The sequence below is a fragment of the Gorilla gorilla genome, chromosome 2 (assembly GCF_029281585.2).
Source record: "Gorilla gorilla gorilla isolate KB3781 chromosome 2, NHGRI_mGorGor1-v2.1_pri, whole genome shotgun sequence".
Classification (NCBI taxonomy): Eukaryota; Metazoa; Chordata; class Mammalia; order Primates; family Hominidae; genus Gorilla; species Gorilla gorilla.
Genome location: NC_086017.1, coordinates 62,234,377 through 62,255,334, shown reverse-complemented (window position 1 = coordinate 62,255,334; position 20,958 = coordinate 62,234,377). Strand labels below are relative to the sequence as shown.

Below are 20,958 nucleotides of genomic sequence, written 5' to 3'. Positions count from 1 at the left end.
CCCTGCATGAACCTGAGGATGGTTCACCACGGCGCCTGGTTGCAGCCTCAACACACCCAACCAGAGCCCAGAGCTCCTCCTGGAACCAGTGCCCCATTCCCGCCCAGGCCCACACTTATGCACAGGCTCCCGGTAGCTTTTTTCTCCAAGGAGTCCATCTAGAGGATGGAGGGAGAAACACGGGGCTCAGGGTTAGGTGGACCTCTTGCTGCTCACCCTGGCCAGGTGAGATGGTGGGGGAAACAGCATCTTGGGGTAAGCTTTTCCCCAAACCCCATAAAGGCTCAGAGACACTCCGTCCATCCTATCTTGTGGCTTTTCCTGATTTACAAAAGTAACATGCCTCCCCCAGAGTTTCTGGGCAAGTACTAACGTATATGTATGTACGTATGTGAGTGAGTGCATATCTGTGTGCATCATACATCCAGCAATCACCACATGCCAGGCTTCATGCTAGGTGCTCTACATGCAATATCATACTTAACCCTCACGACCTGGAATGGTAGGTACAGATGAAGAAACAGGCTCAGAGAGATTCATGAGCTGCCAAAGGTCACACAGCTGAGTGAGAGGTGAACCCAGGGTTGCGGTCATGGTTTGGCCACTCCACCCTTTCTGGTGGCCACCCAGCTGTCCTTGGTGTGGCCTCCCTGGCCTGGGCTTCTGCCTTTGTCCATGCTCACCCCCACCAATACTCACCCATCCAGTTGCCCAGGATGGTGGAGAAGATGCGTTTCTTGCTGACCTCGTCCATCTCAGCGAAAGACAGGTAGTTGAAGTGACGCATCAGCCGCGGGGTGACGGTGTTCCTGCCTCCACCCGGGGGGCCCATGGCACAGACAAAGTTGATGTCCACTAGGTTCTTGAAGGCACCTGGAGTAGGGGCAGGAAGTCAGGAAGGGCCCTGGCCAGGGCTGCATTATGACCTTTGTGGCCCCTTCTCCATACAAAAATTCAAAATTATACTTTAGAACAGTATTGGAATAAAGACAAATATATCAATATTACACAGGAAAATTTTTCTTTGCCCTAAAAATTCATGCTCCTCTCCTTTAACTTTTTTTTTTACAAAGTTCAAAAGTACTTTTTATTGCAGACATTTTCATATACAACGTTAGTGAAATCGAGCCCCACCCCCCGCCCCCATGGTGAAGACATAGTCTTATCTTATAAAAACATTTCAAGTAACCCTGGACGTTTTCATGTCACTCTCAGTTTTTAGTACCTGGGGATTGGCTTTGGCTAGATTTTCTATTTTAACCCATGCTTCTTCCCGTACTTCCATTTTTAGCTTCTCTTTTAGTTTCTCTGCTTTGGACTGTTGTGTACAGTCATCAAACAGCTTTTGTTTAATCTCTATGAACAGCTTCAGGGCGTTGTATATCAAGCCATGTATTATCTTGTTCCAATGGGTCTTTGAGTTGCGGTACAAGGAAGGAAACATGACGGGCAGAATCTTCGCTGCACTGTCACTGATTAAACTCATGATGTATTCATTATTCCAGTAATAGAGAGCTCGCTCTGTCACCTGGAAGTGTGGGCTGGAGACACATTTGGCCAACTGCCGGAAGAGGGGCTCCATGGTCTTCACAAATTCTGATGGTTCAATGACATCTAAAATCGCTTCTAATTTGTTTAAGAACATTACTTCTTTTGGACTGTGAGTCTTTGGCCAGCATTTGAGAAGTGCCATCACCACTGGTTCTGTGGGGGTGCTGTCCTTTTCTAAAAACTGCACTCCACAGTATGCCAGCTGGGGGTGGTAGACACTCAAGAGATTTCACTTTGTGCAAAGGTAGTAGCACCTTCAATAAGAAAATCTTGTGTTCTTCTTTTAGTGGTAAGGCAAATCCATTAATTATACTTCCCAATATTTCCAGTAACTCTGCTATGCCATTATGATGCTCTGTTTCATAAATAAACCTATAAAATATATTATTTATCTGTTTTCAGATGTAAGCTCTCAAGCCTAGGAATTTCCCATGGATTCTGTGAGGGGTGGTTTTAAGAAAATCTCTCTCCCGAGGATCTTCACTGTCAAAGAGCTTTAAAAGCTGCAATACAAACTTCTGATCAATATATTTCTTCGCTATATTAGATTGGAAATCTGCAGACTCTAAAAATCTTAAGAAAAATTCATAAATAAGTGTAGATGAAGCCAGGCTGCTTCTAACGTTGGTTCATCTTCCTCTGGGTCAAATTCTGCTCCCGTAGGATTGGAGGAAGGTGGTAATATTCGAAACATGTTAACTGCAAACATATGGACTACTTCTGGGTAAATAGGCTCCGTGATCACATTCCAATTATGGGTGATATATTCTACCATTTCACTTAAAGCAGCTCGTTTTAATTCCTTCTACTTTAGTTCACTTAGTGGATCAGAAACAAAGTCAAAAAGGACGCAACACTGACATAACTTCTGGATAAAAAACTTCTTTTGATCAGCAGGAGGAACATCTTTTAAGGATGGTAGTTTTTGAAGTTCTCTATTATTGCTTGCGCTAAACCTTGAAGAATTTTGCCGTTTGTCTTTCTTCACTGTGGGCTGAGAGACGGGTACTTTTATTTTAGCAGACACTGTAGACGGGACAGCAACAAGGCTGTTTTTCCTGACGGAAATTTGCTCTGATTCTACTGTGTCTTGTCCTTCTTTTGAACTTTTTCCACTCTTCCCTGCTTTTGGTGATTCTTTCTCCTTCTTGTTTTATTCGGCATGGCTGGAGCGGGCAGCCACCGCCCTTGCCACCTCCTGCCCCCGCAGCAGCAGCGCCCCCGCCCCGGCCGTCGCGCCCCCGCGGCCACCGCCGCCGCCTGGGGACTGAGACGTTCGCTTGCTCTCGCTTCCCCTTTTCCAGGCTTCCAGAGGCTGTGGCAGCCGTGGCGGCGGCGTCTCTCCGCCCCTCCCCCGGCCGGCCTCCCTCCTCCCCTTTAATTTTAAGAGAAATTAAAACATTTTTGTGGGTGCCTTAAAGTATTGTAGGCCTTCAGTGCTGGGCCTCCTGTGCCCCTGCACAGCACGCCTAGCCCTTGCTCTGTGAGCCAGGCCGGCCACACTCACCAATGATCTTGCGGTCGTACCAGCCGCCGTGGTCCATCCACTGGCGCAACAGCTCGATGGGTGGCTGTGCACCGTAGGTCTCCAGGGCCGGCATGTTCAGGTCATCGATGAAGAAGATAAAGTTGCGCCCCAGAGGTGGTCCAAACACACCCTTCCGCCTGAGGGGAGGGGCTGTGTGAGCCCAGCACCCACAGCCACCAGGTCCTCTGAGAATCCAGGGGCGAATGGGTGGCAGCTTTGCCTCTGGGAAGCCCTTGCTAAATTTTAGCCTCTTCCAAATTGCCAGATGTCTTGACCCACCCTCATCCTTGTTCTGAGTGTCCTGGGACAGCTGGGACAGGCTGACCTGAGTCTGAGCTCCCTCAAAGTGAGTCTCACCTCCCAGGCAGATGGACAACAGGCTTCTCACAGACAGACCCAGGGCCCTGTCCAAGGGCCCAGCCAGGGCGAGCACCCACTCGCTGACCGGCTTTGTAGGAATTTTTGGTACAGGGAAGGCTCTGGAGCAGTCTGATAGGGAACCCTGGGCCCCTTGGGGGGCTGTCAGCTCCCCCTGGGAGGTTTCTGGCAAACCCAGGAGCATAATTTGGTGGAGAGGTGGGACAGCAGCTGGATCGGCCAGGCTGGGGGGATGCAGGGGTGAGGAAGGAGGGAGGGGTGCCCTGCCTCTTGTCCAGCTTGCTGTCAATGAAGTCCTGGGTCTGGTTGGCTGAAGTGCGGGCTGAGAAGGTGAGGAAGTGGCTGACGTAATCCAGTGCCAGGTTCTTGAGGAGCTTGTCAGAGATGGTGAGCGTCTTCCCCGTGCCTGTTGGCCCAATGCACAGCACCTGGCAGAGCGGGGATGGCACAGGAGCACGCGGTGGGCCTGGTGCACAGGAGGAGCTGCCCCTGCATCCATGTGGGAGGCTGGTCAACCCCCAATATAGGCCTTGGGGACAGTGGAGGCAGGGCCTGGGGGGGGCGCTCACAGGCTTCTTGTTGGTGAGCAGCATGTCCAGTAAATGGGACATCTGCACGGTGTCCATGGTGGGCACAATGATGTTGCAGTAGTTGGTGTCTGGTACCATGGTGAATGGAGCTGAGGAGTCCATCCACTTCACCCAGGCAACCTGGAATCATAGGTGGCTCAGCAGTGGGCCTGGAACCCCTCCCTGCCCCACTCCTGGCTGTGGCCCCATGGCCAAGTGCAGAAGGGCCAGGAGCTGCACGGCTGGGCTTTGGCAAGCGGGTCCAGGTGCAGGGCTGCTTCCGGCGGAAATGGAAAGTCCTGTGCCCTGCTTTCTGCATGGGGAGGGGGACTCCCAGCACAAACAGCCAAGAATGGGGACTCTGAGCACAACTGCATAGGAGGGCTCTCCCTGCCCAGGTTGGGGGCTCCCTAAGGACTGCCAGGCCCTGAGTACCTGCAGAAAGGAGAAGCTCCGAGAATTGAACAACCCAGAATGCAAAGGTGTTTTCTGTTTAGTTTCAGGCTACCCAAGAAATGTGGGGGCCAGAACCATGGGCGCTGGTGTCAGCTGGAAGCTGAGAGACCACTGGGTCCAGTCTTCCCAACACCGTCCCCGCCTGCACAAATCCCTTCACTCACAGCAGCCCTGACCCAGCTTGCAGACGTCCCCTGATGGGGGGATCACTATGGCCAAACCAATGCATCCCACTGGGCACAGTCTTAAACGTTAGACCCAAATGTGCCCTGGGAGCCCCCAGCAGGACGCTGCACAGTAATGGACAGGTCTCTGCAGACGCCTTTCCACCTCTGTCCTCCTGGGCTGGGGTCTTGACCTTGGGATGAGGGTGAGCTCATGGAGCCCTTGCTAGCTGATAGTAGTGATGAGGACACTGAAGCAGGCTTCAAGAGCTTGCCCCCCAGCCCTCGGGAGCCCAGTCTCTGGGAAAATGGGGCTTTTAAGTGGAACTGAGGTGGCCAGTCCCTGGGCTCCGCATCAATGTGGAAGAGGCAGTGTGTATGGCTGGAAAGGGAGGTACTCGAATGTCTCCCCTCTTAGCCCAGCCCTAGGTTCAAGTACAGTTCTGCCACATCTGGAAAACAAGCACAATAATAACCACTCTACAGGGCCATGAGGATTCATGAGATGATGCAAATAACCACCGCCTGAGACCTGGTGGCCATCAATGTGACGGCTCCCTGTGTGGCCATAATTCATTGCGGGAACAGCAGCCACCCAGTGGTCCCTCCCTGTGCAGTCTCTAGGGAGGGCCTGCGGCCACCTGCTTGTATTCCTCCTCTTCATCCTCACTGTCGTTGGTGCCACTGATGCCCGCGTCCTCCAGCCTGTAATCGAACACCAGCCCCTCTTCTGGGAAAAGCAGAGTCAGCTGCCGGGAACCAGGAGGAGAAGCAGGCTGTGAGGCCCAGTAGGACTGAGGCTCCTGGTCCCTGGGGGCCGCCGGCTCTCACCTGTTCGTTCTCCATCTTGAGCCTTAGCCAGCGACTGAAGCTGGTGCGGCCACTGCTGTCCCCAGTGGCACCCACGCTCCAGATCAGGGAGAAGATGAACCAGGGCTCGATCAACTCTACGATGCGACTCAGCTTTTCAGAGGGTATTTTCTTGAGGCCCTGGGGATGAAGGGAACAGTATCAGGCTGAGACAGGAACAGTATCAAGCGGCCTGAGGAAGTGGGGCAGGGGCATGTCTTGACCTCTGCTACACAGCTTTGTTTCTCTACAGCCAATTGGACAGGTGGTCTTGTCCATGTTGCACCATGTTGCACCAATCCAATTCTCTCTTTCAGGCCCCAGAGAGCAAGGAGAGCAGTGTGGGGAGAGGGACCAGGTGCATCTAGCCCCACTCTCAGGGCTGTACCTCTCTAGGCAGAAAGGGCTTGAAGAAGCAGTCCAGCAGCTTGAGGAGGCTCATGGTCAGGTTGCAGTTGGTTGAGGCGATCACCTCCTTCACTGAGGACCGAACGAAGGAGATGGATTCCTGCAGGGAGTAGGCACCCAGTTCTCATGGCTGGCAGCCACAGTGCCCAGCTGCCCTGCCAGGGTCAGACATACCCGTGGCCTCACTCACCTCCAGGAAGCTGACAAAGAGGGCCTTGAAATGCTCCTCGTAGGGCTTCAGCAAGGGAGGCAGCTTCCTCAGCCAGCACTCGATGAAGGGCATGAGCCCCAGGATGCTGGGCTCCAGGTACACCATGCCACAGCGGGAGACTGTAGCTGGTGAAGCCACCGCCAGGTCTTGCACCTCGAACATCATGGTCATTGCCTAGTGCCAAGACGAACCACATGAGTGGGCTGGCTGCCAGTCCTCAGGCCTGGAGAAAGGGCTGCAGGGCTGTGGGGAGGGGCTGCACATCCTGTAAGTGGGCGGTGTGGGCAGGCTGTGGGGCAGGGGCAGTGCTGGGTGGGATGCAGGAACCACTGGGTCCTCAGCTGATAACGTGGCTCTCCCTGGAGCCCTGAGGAGGACCCCAAGTCAGGAGATTCCTGAGGTTCGCTGACCAGACTGGGGTCAGGGCATTTTGGGGTCCCTGGAGGCCTGGGCACATCTGATGGGAACTGTGTATTTTGCTCCAGAGCCCCCCACCCCTGTGCACATAGACACAGGTCCACATTGACTGCCAGGTATTTGCTTTTAGAAGGATTCAAGAGCTGGACTCAGTGTAGACCCGTGAGATGCTCTTGTGCCCAGGCCATATCCCTCTTTCTCTGACAACTGCTCCTCACACACCAGACAGATCCCTGTGGTGTCTATGCCATCCATCTCCCCCGGGCATACTGCCAGGGCCAGGTGCACACCTGACCCCACCTGACCTGACTGGGGCAACATGGCTGAAATTGGGCCTGGGGGGCAAGAGGCATCATCAGCCGGGGAGCAGTGGGACAGGCATCCTGGTGGGCTCGAGCACAAAAGAAAGAGGGTCTGTGTAAAGGGTGCTCTGAGCAACTGTGCGGGACACCCTGAGGTGTGGGAGCTCAGTGGGGGGAACTAGGAGCTGAGCCTAAGCTTCTGCTAGCAGGAGGGCTCTTGCTGAGTCAGGGTGACAGCCTGAGATGGACCCATGGCCCTGAGAGAAAGGGGTGAGGGGGCAGAGTTTGGCCAGCATGATGCAGTCTCCAGGCCCACCCAGCCTTGGAGGAGAGTGGGCAGGTGGACAGGTAGGTGCACCTCTGTGAGCTTGATGATCTCCCCAGAGCTGAGGCACAGCTTCTTGTTGTCATCCAGCACCGTGTTCATGTTCTCAATCCAGATGGCATCCACCGGCCCATCGAACATGTACCACTTCTTGTTGGTGTCGGAGGTGATGGCCCCCGCCCGGATGAGCGAGGAGAATATCCCGTCTGTCCTGCAGCGCCAGGGAGGAGAGGGCTGGAAACATCAGGGAGGCGGTGCTTCGAGCACAGCTGGCTCCCAGGGAAGCCTGGCCGCCGGGTGGGCGGGCTCTACTTTACGTTTTCCTTCAATCTCTTTGTTCTTTTAAAAATTATAATATGAAAAGTGGGATTTTTTGGTGTCACATGGTGTAATGAAAACATGTGCTTATGTCCCTGCCCTGCTGAAGCCCCATTAAAGGTGAAATCCCAACAGGAAAAAGGGAGCAGGGGAGGAGGCAATAGCAGAGATGGAGGACGTGCAGCTCTGGAAGGCAATGGACAAGGACGGAGGAGAGTAAATGACAGGGCAGAGAAAGCAGCGTGGTGAGAAGTGGCCAGGTCCTGCCTCAGAACCCAGGGGGCTCAGACCTCAGAGGCAGCACGCACCAGGGAAGGGGCTGGTAGGGCTGATGAAGATGCTGTGCTTGGTCCAGCCTTAGGCTCCGGAACCTTCTCCTAGGTGCCCATATATGCACGTCCTTGTAAAATCCAGTTTCAGTAAAGAACCCTGCTAAGTCAGTTTAGCCAGAACCCTTGATAACTGATCACTCTTGAGGCTCCTTCCCTGCACCACCCCCAGGCAACGTCTGGTTACGCTGAGGCCTGTCTTCAGTTGGAATTCTGTTAGGTTGGTTCAACCAGAATCCCCCTCACCACTGATGTTTCCTCTAGATTTTCCACCCACTGATGCTCACCCTGCCCCTTGGCTATAGATTCCCACTGGCCCATGCTGTATTCAGAGCCCAGTCTCTCCCCTTAACTATAAGGCCCCAGTGCAGTGGTCCCTGTGCCTGCCATGCTCCTGAATACGTTCTTCCTCAGCATGCTTTAAGAAGTATCATTGAGGGCTGGGTGCAGTGGCTCACGCCTGTAATCCCAGCACTTTGGGAGGCCAAGGCAGGCAGATCACCTGAGGTAGGGAGTTCGAGGCCAGCCTGACCAACATGGTGAAATCTTGTCTCTACTAAAAATACAAAATTAGCCGGGCATGGTGGCACATGCCTGTAATCCCAGCTACTCGGGAGGATGAGGCAGGAGAATCACTTGAACCAGGAGGCGGAGGTTGCGGTGAGCCGAGATGGCGCCATTGCACTCCAGCCTGGGCAACAAGAGCGAAACTTAGTCTCAAAAAAAAAAAAAAAAGTATCATTGAATAATTTTTTTTCTTTAACAGGGGACTTTTTTCTGGTCTGACCCCCAGCCCCCTCACCTACCTACATAAGAGACTGGAGTGGATATGGGGGAGAATCTTCACCAGAAATGGGGGAATCAGTACAGGTTCACGTTGTGGAAGGTGGGCGACTGTCCCTCCCTAGTGACCATCCCCTACAGGGCTCCCAGAACACTGGAGCCAAGCAGACACCCCCAGCAGAGAACTGGAGACTCTTGTCTGGAGAAACAGAATAGCCTTAGAGAAAAGCCCCTGAGGTGCCGATGTCTCGGCAGTCTCCATCCAGCTGCCCTTCTCCCATCTCAGTGCACTTCCCCTAAAATGCACATCCCGGCCTGGGAGCAGGGGCCCGGAGAGGGCCCACCAGCTTCTCTCAGGTCATGACAATGGCCAGATACTGCAGAGGCACTGAGCGTGTTAAGTCATTCTTGCCTTACCATAAGCATGGTGCCATTATTGTCCCCACTTTGCAGACGAGGGAACCATGGCCTGGGGGGTGAGGAGGGTCACTCAGCGAGGAAGTAGAATGGAGAATAGAATCCCAAGCGTTGGGCTGCAGAGCCCGGCCTTCCACTGGGCTAATGGAGGGAGGGGTGACCGCGGCCCACAGCCTCCAGAGGTCTGGGAGCAGGGGGTCACTGGTGAGGCTGGGGGGTCACTCACCACTCATGGGTGAGGAGGTCAAACTCCCCGTACAGCTGGCCCATCGTGATGGACTTGGGGTTGAGCACGTAGTAGTTGACAGCCTCGTACATGCCACCACTGATGGATGGCTGCCCTTTCAGTGACGTCATGGCAGCTGCCAGGACTCTGTAACACTGGGAGATGGACCGCCTGAGAGTGAGGCTCCCAGAGAGCCTGGCTAGAGCGGGCTGGGGGCCATGGGGAGGGGGAGGGGTATTCTATGCCAAGGGGCACAAATGGAGGCCAACCCCTGTTGAAGCTGCACCCCCCTACAGGCCCACTATCCGGACACTGGCTGCCAAGCTTGGCTCTGCTTACAGTACTCTTGCCGGAGCCTGTGGGCCCGACGAGCATGAGGCCGTGTCGTACCACCGTGGTCTCGTAGAGCTGGATGCACTTTGTCAGGAAGCCTGGGGGACATGGCATGGGGCCCAAGGGTCAGAGCATGGGCTTGGGTCCTGGCCACACCACTAACTTGTGTGACCTTGGGTGAGTCACTGCACTCCCTGAGCCTCAATTTCCTCATCTATAAAATGAGGATGGTGGTAGCACCTACATCATAGGCAGGGGCAGGTGAAGCCCTAAGCACGGAACTTGGCAGAGTAGAAACTCTGTAAATGCTAGCCATTCTTTCCACTGTGACTACCATTCCTTCACAGCCATGGGTCAGGTGGTCAGCCATCACCAGCTTGCTCAGTGTCAGCTGTCACAGGCCCCAACTTCAGCCCCAGCCTGCTGAGAGCACCACCCCAAGTAAGTGCTGACTCCTATGAGCAAACTCCTAGAGACAAGATCCTAGGGTCAGTTGGGAGCTATAGAGACAGCTGCCAGCAGGCAGAGGCCAGGCCCACAGGGGTAGGGAATAAATGCCTCACTTTGGCCCAAGAAGGGTGGTGGTGGCTATGGCCCTGCAGGTCCGGGGGTTCCTGCCAAATAGGGCCCAATTAGCCAGGGATGGCAAAGGTGACCTAAGGCTGTGAGGGAGAGAAGAGTTTGAGGCTTCATTCAACAAGCCTGCTGGGGTCGGGGGTGCAGGAGGTGACCAGAGGAGGAAGCATTCGAGCTGCACATGGAATTGAAGCACAATGGAGGGCACCTGGGGGAGGCCTTGCAGGGCTGAGCAGGAACTGCCTAGGGTCCCGAGAAGGGCCTTGTGTAGCCAGGGCAACTGGCCATGGCTTCCCGGAGGAGCTCCTCCTGCAGCCCCACCAAAGGACCCGCTGGAGGGGGTGGCTGGCTAGGGATGAACTGAGACCCTCATCCTACTATGAGGGGCGAGGGTTCAGGATAAGAGGGAATCTATTTGAGGGCAGTGTCCCCCAGCCCTCCCAGACACATGGTGGCCTTTGCAATAAGTCAGTGAAGGAAGGGCCCACATGTTCTTTCTTTAGCGCAGTGACGCCAGGGGTGTCACTCAACAAGGAACGTGGGTAAGTCCCGCTAGTGGGGTGGAGCCAAGAGGCCTCTGGAAGAGGTGAGTGGTGGCTGTGGTGAGGTGGGCTGGGGTGCAAGGAATATGGCCTTGAAACTCCAGTCACATCCCAGCGAGGGCCAGGCCCTGATGAGGCAAGGCCCAAGAGGAGCCCGGGGCTCTCAGCCCACACGGGAAAGAGGGCTCAGGAAGGGGACAACGCCTGCCTCCCCACAACCAGGCGGGTTTTGGTGGAGACCGGGCCGGGACATCTGCCCTGCCTCTGGATTTCTCGGCTGAGAGCCCGGGCCTGCAGCACACTTGGCCAGGTGTGAGGGACCCTGGGGTTGGACTGTCCTGTCTCTGTCCCCCTGACCTGGACTCCAAGGTGGCCACGGCCAGCCCCTCCACGAACACTCAGGGCCCGAGGCTCACCCTCCACATCCTTGAGGTTGCTGTTCCTGCAGGCCTCGCGGATGGCCTCATCCAGGATGCCGTAGTCCGTGTCCTCCTCCTTGATGGTGGGAAACAGGTCGGACACGATCCCAGAGAAGAGCTTGAGGTCCTCCTGCAGGAACTTGGGCACGTTCACATCACGGATGGCCCGGAGGCAGATCAGCTCCTGCAGCAGGTGCCAGCTGAGCCTTCAGGGCGGTGGGCCAGCTGCCCTCCAGCTGCCCAGGAGCCCTCCCAGAGTTCCACTCCTGGAGCCCTGCTAGGTGGAGCTCACCTCATTCATGCTGGGGTTTTCTCGCTTGAGGTTCCCAGCAGCCGAGATCACAGTTTTCACAGCTCTCATCCCGAAGTCATAGTGATCCTGTCACCATACAGAAGGAGGCATGGGTGAGCACTGTCCCTCTCCGAGGCTTCTGCCTGGAACACTCTGCCTCCCACCTGGCAGTTGGCCAAGTCTCATCACCAGCTCATAGCACTTCCCTTGCAGACCTGCTGGGACCACCTACATGCCCAGCCTGGGCAGGTGCACCTTCTTTGGGCTCCCCGGGCACCCTGTACTTTACTGTCCCGATAGCCTCCTCCTTTATCCGATACCCATTCTGCATCCTTTGGTCACTGTCCCAGCACATGGCCAGGGGCAGGAGGGCCCTCTAGCTGTGCTGGAAAAGTGAATGAAGGAGTTTCCCATCTGTGCAACAATCAGCTTGGCCTTGATGGCCCTTGAGCTTCCTTCTAACATTCTCCCATAACATCTCTCCAGACCCGTCTTTCTGGCCACACCACCGTGCTTTTTCCCCCAGCCTGTTTCTCTTCATTACACAGTAAGTGAGTTGGAAATAGTTAAATTAATCATTCTGCCCCATGGTGCCCAACCAAGAGGACTCCATCTAGACCCAACCCATAGACTAGCATATGTTCCAGAAATCTCGGACTTGGAGCTGCATGAAGAGGCTGGGCTTGACTTTGGGTCATTTCTATTTGGGAAGAGTTGAGTGCATTTCCAAAACCATGTGGGATAGTTGCTCTGATTGGGGGTGGGGAGCATTTTGGAAAGAAGGGTGTGTGGGAGCGCCAGCACCCAGGAGTGCACTGTGACAAACTGCCACTGCTTTTCCTGGTAACAGGCTGCATCTCTTCTAGCTCATAGATTTTGGTGGACTGCATTTGGCCAAAGGTAGTACTGATTACCCCTGGCCACAGTGATTGGTGTTCATGGATGAGCAGGTGACCCAGAGAAGGCCCATTAGGGTGACAGCAGGGATTTTTTTCTGAAATCATGATGGAAGACAAACTAAGTTGCTAACATGTCAGCCCAGAGGTGGGACTCGTCTCTGCTGCTGCAAAGTGGGGGCCTGTTTAGGAACCAAGCTGAACAGGAGAGCTCATCCACCAGCACTGGTGCCTGGGCCACCCCATCTGTCCTTGGAATCTGGGCTCAGCAAGCTGAGTGGAAGGATGGTGGTGCTGGGAGGCTCGGAGGGCCTGGCTGTCCTACTCTGATCCCCACAAGGCCCAGGTGCACTTGCTCCCCAGCCTGGGGTTCTGAAGCTCTTGGTGCCCTAATGATCAAGGCCCTTGCACCTGAAGTAGCCACACGGGCATCTGTTCCTGGCTCCTGCTCCAGCGCTGCTGTGTACTGCATGAGCCTGGCCAGACCTTTAGCTACCTAGGACCTCGGTGTCCTCAGCTGACAAATGGGCATGTAACTCCTATCTCCAAGGGTTGCTCGGAGAAGCCGACAAGGTAATGCCTGTAAAGCACCGGGCATAGAGCCCGGCCCTCAGCAGGTGCCCTGGAGGCTGGGAGCAGGCAGAAGTTTTCAGACCCTGGAACCCCATCAGGGCAGGGCCACACCTGGGAGCTGAGCTGCTCAGAAGACAGCTTGAAGGTGGTTGTGATCTTCTTAGCCAGCACACTAGCCTCATTAAAGCCAAAGGAATAGAGGGAGATCTCAGCGATCATGGCGTAATCTGGAACCATCATGGCCACGGGTCGGAAGAGCGCCTGGGACACACAGTGCACATGTGAACAGCAAACAGAGCTCACCCCCAGAGCACCCCCAGCTTCATCCGGCCCTCCTCTCTAACACGCTGGGACTCCCTGCTGCACCAAGCCTGCCACAGCTGAGGCTTTCACTCCCCCGAGACTGGTAGCTCTGCCATTAGAGTGGATCCTTTGTGTTGATCCAAACCTGCCCCCACATGACTCCCAGGAGATGCCCCTCTTGGCTCCTGTTTTCCTGTTTCTCCTGAAGGCCCAGGGTGAACAGGTCTCATCAGATTCCCCCTCCACACCACATCCATAGGCAGCCTGACTTCTCCCATGCCCTGAGGACAAGTCTGAGGCCCTGAGGCCTCCCCTCCATGGCTAGGGGGCTGCCATAGGGAATCACAGTCCCTGGAGTCCAAGCAACTGTGTCCTTGCATAAGTGACTTGGCATCTCTGAACTCAGGCTAGAGCTCTGGTGCTTCCCGGGCCACTCTGGGCCTGCACTTGCCTTCAGATTGTCAGGTAGCTCCGTGCGGCCAGCGTAGCCCGGGTTCATGGTGATAAACACTGCGCAGGATGGCACCAGTGGGATCTCCACACCCTCAAACATGAAGCGTTCCACCTGCAGTGGGGAGAGGCTGACTTGCCTGGGACTAGGGTGCCCAGCCTTGTCCCCTCCTCTGAGTGGGCCCCTTGTCCCCTGTTGATGCCCCTGTCCTGGCTGTAGCTGGTAGGCCAGGCCGGGACCCCTGATCATGGGTTGTATCCTCTCTCAGGATCTGGCCTGAAACCTCAGGCCCCAGTGGCTACCCATGGCCTTCCAGCTCCTGGCTTCAGGACCTTGGAGGTCTCCACATCTCCTGCTTCCCACTCGCTCACCCCCAATTCCCCAGCTCCAGGCAAGCTCAGCCTGACTAGGGGACGTGGGGGAGGGGGTAACTGCTAGCCTCTCAGCTCCTGTCCCCAGAACAAGGTCCCTGGCCGCCCTGCACGTGGCTACAGAAAGGACCAATGCCTGGGGCTTTCCATAAAGGTCAGGATGTAATGAGGAGGGGACCCCTTCATCCCCCACAGCTTGGCCTGGGAGCTGCCCACAGACTGGGGTTAGGGTGTGCCCCCGGGACAAGAGAGGCTGGACCCAGGGTGGACCCTAGCGCCTGGCTTCTCAGCCTGCAATGGGGAGCAGTATGGCGGTGTGAGTATGGCAGATCTGAGGGAGTAAGGTGGGGCCCCCGGGCTCACCCGCTGCTGCTGCGCCTTCTGGATGGTGGTGATCTGCTGTGCCACCACAGACAGCACCTCGATGTCGATGCGATTGAACTCGTCGAAGCAGGCCCAGGCCCCAGCACTGAGTGAGGCCAGAACATTGGATGGGGCACATGTGTTCAGAGCCCAACCTGGGCACCTCCCTCTGAGGGCCCCCTCCAACTCCACTTGGGAGGAAGCCCTCAGGGGCAATCTCCATCAGCTCAGTCTTCAACCCACTGCCACTCCCCACCCCAATGCCCCCAGGACCAAGCCCTGATGCCTATTACCTCCTTCTGTTCCCTCCACCATCCTTCGAGGCCCCTCTCAGGCAGTGCCCTCACCTAGCCCTCCCCAAGGAGAGCTAGGCTGTCCCACCCCATCCTGTGCCACGCTCACGCCCAGCCTCACCTGGCCAGGCCCTTGAAGAACTTGCCCATGGCCATGAAGTCGAGCTGGTCAGAGCAGTTGAACACAACGGTCTGTATGGCCAAGGCCTTACCCAGGTCTTTGGTGGTCTCAGTTTTGCCTGTGCCAGCTGGGCCAGCTGGGGCACCCCCAAACTTGAGGTGCAGAGCTCCGGTCAGTGTCAGGTAGCACCTGCAGGAGACAGAGGAGGTGGGCTTGGGCCGCACATGGCCTGGACACTCCCCCTTTCCTTGGAATTTCCTGTGGACTGGGGCCTCTCGCCCCGCCCCCTTTTGGGGGGCCGGGGTGTGCCCAGCCCTGGCTCCGGGGTCAGGACTGGAGCCTGTGGACACCTGCCCAGCGCGTTCCCTGTCCCATTTCACCGCCCTGCCCAGCTTTGCCCAGGGACCCCTGGGGATGGCCGACATGTGGCCACACTTCACTTCCCTCACTCAAAACACAGCTTGAAAATCCAGCTGGTGCTAGACACAGGTGGCAAGATGACATAACTGACTGAGCTAGGAGGGAACTATTAGAAAAGGGCTCACCCATGATGTCTCTCAGCTCAGTTCCTCTGGCACATTAAAGGAGGAATTGACGGATAAAAACAGGAAAGTGCATACCCATTAGATGCTCACTGAGTGCCACACCTGTGCTGAGTGAGAGCTCTACATGTATCAGCTCATGAAATTCTCAATACCACTGTGAGGAGGCCTCAGAGGAAACTCAGGCACAGAGGGGTCAAGTCACCTGCCCGAAGTCACTCCACCTGTGACGGGCAAAACTGAGGTCTGAGCCCAAAGCCCTTGGTCCTAACCCTGTACTGCTCTGATGGACTAGATCACCCCAGAGTGGCCATGGTCCCTGGATTCCTGGGCCAGAGAGAACTAGAGGGAGGGTCTCAGTGTGGGAAGGAGCAAGAGGGGAATGCTTACCTGTCGGTGAGGGGCGTGATCACCAGCCTCCCACTGTTGCCCAGGTACTCATAGCCATAGATGAACTCAGCATTCACAGCACGGATATACAGGTCATTATTTGTCCAGTAGTACCTGGCGGTGCAGGGAGATGAGGGCCTGGCCACGGGGCCATGGGCCACTGGGCAGGGTATATAGTCAAGGAGAGAGGGTTCTTTTTGGGAATGAGGGCATCAAGGTACCCATACCCAGCTTGTCCCAGAACCTCAAGGACAGAGACCAGCTTATTGCTAACTGACTTTTCCCTTTTCCCCTGCCCCTTCCTGGCAGCTGCTCTGGCCCTGGGGGCGCCCCCCATGTCCTCACCTCAGCTGTGAGATCCACTCGAAGTCATTCACGCTGACCACGTTCTCCTGGATTAGCTTGCTCACCACGTCCTTGGCGTGGACCTCAATGACGATTAGTGCTGACAGCACTGCCCGCTGCATGAGGGACAGCTTCCCCTGCACAAGGGCCACCAGATCACTGAGCTGCAGAAATGGGGTGCACTGTCAAACATCAGGGTACCACGAGGAGGCTCACCCTCCCCTTTCACAGAGGGTGGGCTTCTGCCACGAACAGTCCCTCTATCCTGGGGGGCTCTGATGGTCTGAGTTGGGAGGGGAGCAGGGACCGGGCAGGGGAAGGAAGGAAGTAGAATAGAGGCACATGCCTGGCGTCTGCCTCCCTGCAGCATGTGGTGCTGTCTGAACCCTCAAGGCCGGGAGGGGGAGCCTGGCAAGGCACTGGAGCACAGGGCAAGGGGTGCCTGCGGTACTGTGCAGGAGGGAGCAGGCGCATGGCTCCCTCACTGACCCTTGCGGAGGGGGCATCGCCTCAGGCCCGTCCTTCCTGTGGGTGGCTGGTTGTGAGACACTTCAAGGGTGTCTGACCTCCCCTTTAGACCCAACCCCGGGCCTCTTCCAGGCTCACTATAGGAGAAAGCTTCCGGAGGGACTGGGCCCTCCTGTGCCATGTGGGGGGTGGAGGGGGACAGACAGGGGTCCTCTTGACTCCAACCTGCTGGCAGAGCTGGGGGAACAGTTGGCTTCTGAGGTTGCTGGCCTCCAGAGCCTCTGCCACCTCCATGGTCCAGTAGGTCTGGCACCCAGCGATGGTCACCTGGCCAGGCCAGTTCAGAACCCACTGGGTCCTGGGCATCTGGGAAGACAGCATGGGCAGGCTGACCCGGACAGCCGCAGCCCCAATGCCATTCTTTCTTCTTCCTCTGAATGCTGTCTGTGCTCTGGCCTTTCAGACTTGGCTCCAGTTGTTGATGCCACCAGTCCCTTCAGAGCAGGGAAGCCCTTATGCTCTGGGCTTCTCAGGGTGGCAGAGATATCTCTGAACTGACTCTGCAGGCTGGGGAGTCACCTAGAGCCCAGCTGCCGGTTATGGTCATGGAGCTGAGAGAAAGACTGCAGGAGAGGGCCCAGCCTGGAGCCTGGCACCCAGTGAGTGCTGGGAACCAGAATAGCCATCCCGATGATCATTAGGAGTGAGTCTCACTTTCTGGAGTGTGTGTGGAAAGGAAAGACTCCAGAATCCCGCCTGAGCCCCCAGGGACCTCATGGCTGCAGCCTGAGGACGAGGCCGGCTGGAGCAGGAGGGGCACTGAGAGGGAGCAGAGGGGCGCAGGGGTGGAAGGCTGCACGGGCTGCGGGCGGCTCACCGTGGGGTAGGCCCTGATGGCCTTCTCAATGATGTCGTGCACACTGGCCTTCATGCTGCGCTCCACCTCCCGCAGCCAGTCCTCCACATTGCTGGAGGGGTAGATGGAGAAGGACAACTGTACCTCCTCCCCCTCGGCTGAGTACATGTGCGTGATCTCCAGGTTCTCCTGGAACAGCAGCTGCAAGCAGTGGAGGAGCAGGAGTGGGGTCACCCTGGTGTGCCCAGATGCCCTGGCCACCACAGCCCCAGCGCTAAGCCTGCCCGGTGCCCTCCACCTCAAGAAGAAAGCCCTGCCTTCCCGTCCCCCCGAGAGTCTATCTTGGCTGGGCCTTCCCAGGCTGGATGGCCTGCCTTCTCCCCAGCAGTGGTCAGGCCCCAGCCCAGGCCCAGCATGAAGCAGGCTTTAGGGAAGGAGGCTGACTGCCTTGCATGTCCCCGGCCTCCTGCATAGATGAGGGAAGACAAGGCAGGCCACAGGCTTCTGGCCTCATGGGTTCTGCAGTGTGCTGGGGGCACAGGGAGCGCCTGGTGAGTTGGAAATCCAGGGCCCCCAGCCCTGAGCTGGGGATTCTGCAGTTGACCTTCCTCCCACTGGCCCCAGGTGTGTCTCCAAAGACCAGGAATGTCATTTGCCACATTTCCTGCTAAAAGGGCTCATCACAAAAGGAGGGACGTTCTCCCTGGGAAGATGCCCCATGCTCCCGGCCCTGAGCCCCGGGCCCAGCTGCCCACCCGAGCGATGTTCTCGAAGCACTTGCGCAGGTGTGGCTGCACGGCCATGGGGTCCTTTGTCTGCGACAAGATCTCTAGTAGTTCGTCATCTGACAGGAAGTAGAATCTGCCAGGGGAACAGGGGTGAGGAAGCAGGTCGTGCAGGCTCCCTGGGCCCCAGCTGCCCCAGCCCTGCTGACATCCCCGCACCCTAGCCTGAGCAGGGCCCTGGACGCCTCAGCCTTGTGGGCAGACAGTGGCGGAGTGGGCATGGCCAGGTGGCGCCCACCTGGGGAAGGCGCTCCGCTTGGTCTCCAGATACTCGCTAAGGCCCTTCTGCACCAGGTCCAGAATCTTGTTGCAGTCCCGCAGGCTGTCTAGCATTCTCAGGTCGGAACACACGTTGATCACCTGCAGGGCCTGGGCCATGCACAGAAATGGGCAGTGAGCATGGTCCAGGTAGCAAGATAGGCTCATCCCAGAGCACCCATACCAGCCAGAGCCCCTCAGCAGGGCCTGGGAAAGAAGATGCAGAAAAATTCTCCCTGAGCCAGTGGCTGCATCCATCAGCCCTACAGAAAAAATTCTATGGTCAAACAAGTTAGAGTTAAACAAAGCTAAAGAGTTTGCTTTGCTGCAGGACTTGTCAGGGCTTCTAAAATGCTAATATGGGCCGGGCATGGTGGCTCACATCTGTAATCCCAGCACTTTGGGAGGCTGAGGGCAGGTGGATCACCTGAGGTCAGGAGTTTGAGACCAGCCTGACCAACATGGTGAAATCCTGGCTCCACTAAATACAAAAGAAAATCAGCCACGCGTGGTGGCGCATGCCTGTAATCCCAGCTACTTGGTAGGCTAAGACAGGATTCCCCTGTCTCAGCCTCCGGGAGGTGAACCAGGGAGGTGAAGGTTGCAGTGAGCCGAGATTGCACCATGGCACTCCAGCCTGGGCAACAAGAGCAAAACTCCGTTTCAAAAAAAAAACAAAAAACAAAAACAGACAAACAAACAAAAAAAAACACTAATATGGGCTGTGGATCTCCAAGAGAAAAACCGTCAGTGACTGTGCCTCTAAGGAGCAACTCTGAGGCTGGGGAGCCCATTCTGGAGGACATGGGTCAAGACCAAATCCTCAGGCTTGTCCACCAGCCTTTTCTGTGTAGGGAGGGAAGAGACTAGGAGGCTACCAGCAATGTGACCAGGGCCCTTGGGGATCCCAGCTGCCCCTCCCACCCTCATTGAGCTTGCCTCCCGGTTCTCGTAGGCATTCTTCATGATCTTCTTCCAGATCCGCTCCATGGTCTGGTAGCGCTTGCTCTCCACAGGCAGCTGCTGGTTGATGTCCTCAGAGCTAAAGATGGGCTCCAGGTAGAGCCAGGACCGCTGACAGTTCAGCCACTCCTCCAGAACCTCCTGGGGAGGGGAGGGGCAGGGAGGGGTGTGATATGGACTGTCAGGGTCCAAGCTGCGGTTTGTCCCAATGACTGAGACATTTCACCCCACCAGCATGTTGGGCAGAGCACTGGACACCAAAGCCAGTGTCTACAGGGAGATTTCTAGATGGTGCTGTCATCTGTGATACTCCAGGGAACAAAGAGGATACAGGGATGCCTGCCCTCCAGAGACGTCCCACATCCCCACAGGACGCCCAAGCCTCCAAAGGAGCCGGGGGAGCTGCTCTTCCAAAGGGAGGAACACACCCACGCCAGCAAAGCCTGCAGTGACAGGAAACACTCAGTGCCTGGGAGACAAACCAGCCTCCTTCCTGGAAGGACTTCTGGGTCCATGACCCCAGGATTCTCTGAGATTCAATGGGTCTTGAGTGTGAGAGTCCTAAAATACTCTCTGAAACATGAGTCCAAGGGTGAGACATCTTCAAAATGAGCCATTTCCCCCTTCTGCCTCCAAATTCCCCATTCAGGATGTATCTCTTGTCTTCTCCCATCAGCGCAAACTCACTCACTCATCCATTTCTTCCTCATGGGATGGGGGTCACAGTCAGCAGTGTCAGGACTGTGCCAGGCCCTGGTAGGCACTAGGGGAAACAGAGGGGAATGCGGCCTGGTCCCTTCCCTCAAGGGGCCCACCGCCCACTAAGGGGCCAGTTCTGCCCCTGAATCATGGGCCCGGCATGTGTAGTGGACTCTGAAAGAGGCACTGACAATGGCCTCGGTGGGAACCCCTTGAAGGAGGGTGAGGGAGAGTCGGCAAGGCTGCTTGTTGCTGGGCCTTGGAGGAGATGGAAGGCGGGTGTCGAACTCCAGGTCAAGTGGACAGTGTGAGCAGAGGGGGACTGGGGACAGTGCTGACCAGCTCAGGCATCTCTGGGTGGTCAGGCACACAGATGAGCCCTCCCCACCTGCTTCTGGCCTTCGCCGGAGGTCTCTGAGCAGCTCTCAGGGAGGCCCGGGGAAGGGGATATCACACCTGCAGGCTGGCCCCGGGACTGCCCTCCAGGGCTCTGTGGGCAGCCCTTGCCTCTAGCCTTGAGAGCCCAAGACAAGTGCAGTCCCTGGTGGCCCAGTCCCCTCAACCAAGGTAGCTCCAAATGAGATGAGAACAAGCTCAGGACAGGATGGGAAAGGGCACTGAGGTGCTCTGGGACCTTGGGACATCCGGCCCAGAAAGTGTCAGTACTGGAGGACCTGGTTGTCCCAAGCTCAGGCAGCCCTGGAGAGGCCGGCTGGCAGTTCTCAGGCCTATCCTCAACCACATTTTGGGACCCAAATGCTGCCCCTACGCACCCTTATCTGCCTCATCCAGTAGCTGAACCTCATGGATGGAGAGCCCATCCTAGTTGCCCCCCTCTGAATGCAGTAGGGCGGGGCCTGCCAGAGAGCCAGGGGCTGTGTGAATGAG

The 20,958-nt window shown here is 56.5% G+C and overlaps 1 protein-coding gene and 1 pseudogene across 3 annotated transcripts in view; both read right to left on the bottom strand.

Annotated features, from left to right (window-relative positions):
• Positions 1 to 20,958, bottom strand: part of DNAH1 (dynein axonemal heavy chain 1) — a 78,433-nt gene that overhangs the window by 24,398 nt on the left and 33,077 nt on the right. For all 3 annotated transcript variants that reach the window (XM_055382574.2, XM_055382575.2, XM_055382576.2), the window contains exons 21-44: positions 19,348 to 19,512; positions 18,389 to 18,519; positions 18,121 to 18,226; positions 17,387 to 17,566; positions 16,735 to 16,875; positions 16,042 to 16,205; positions 15,697 to 15,810; positions 14,765 to 14,953; positions 14,351 to 14,456; positions 13,617 to 13,730; positions 12,974 to 13,123; positions 11,394 to 11,480; positions 11,099 to 11,285; positions 9,571 to 9,662; positions 9,232 to 9,386; positions 7,192 to 7,369; positions 6,094 to 6,288; positions 5,884 to 6,003; positions 5,478 to 5,636; positions 5,288 to 5,395; positions 4,027 to 4,167; positions 3,725 to 3,885; positions 3,059 to 3,216; positions 700 to 873 (exon numbers count right to left, since the gene is read on the bottom strand). In XM_055382574.2, coding sequence (XP_055238549.2) covers positions 700 to 873; positions 3,059 to 3,216; positions 3,725 to 3,885; positions 4,027 to 4,167; positions 5,288 to 5,395; positions 5,478 to 5,636; positions 5,884 to 6,003; positions 6,094 to 6,288; positions 7,192 to 7,369; positions 9,232 to 9,386; positions 9,571 to 9,662; positions 11,099 to 11,285; positions 11,394 to 11,480; positions 12,974 to 13,123; positions 13,617 to 13,730; positions 14,351 to 14,456; positions 14,765 to 14,953; positions 15,697 to 15,810; positions 16,042 to 16,205; positions 16,735 to 16,875; positions 17,387 to 17,566; positions 18,121 to 18,226; positions 18,389 to 18,519; positions 19,348 to 19,512 — 3,475 coding nt within the window. The remainder of the gene's footprint in view (positions 1 to 699; positions 874 to 3,058; positions 3,217 to 3,724; positions 3,886 to 4,026; positions 4,168 to 5,287; positions 5,396 to 5,477; positions 5,637 to 5,883; positions 6,004 to 6,093; positions 6,289 to 7,191; positions 7,370 to 9,231; positions 9,387 to 9,570; positions 9,663 to 11,098; positions 11,286 to 11,393; positions 11,481 to 12,973; positions 13,124 to 13,616; positions 13,731 to 14,350; positions 14,457 to 14,764; positions 14,954 to 15,696; positions 15,811 to 16,041; positions 16,206 to 16,734; positions 16,876 to 17,386; positions 17,567 to 18,120; positions 18,227 to 18,388; positions 18,520 to 19,347; positions 19,513 to 20,958) is intronic.
• Positions 1,156 to 3,052, bottom strand: LOC109026068 (serine/threonine-protein phosphatase 2A 56 kDa regulatory subunit gamma isoform-like; annotated as a pseudogene).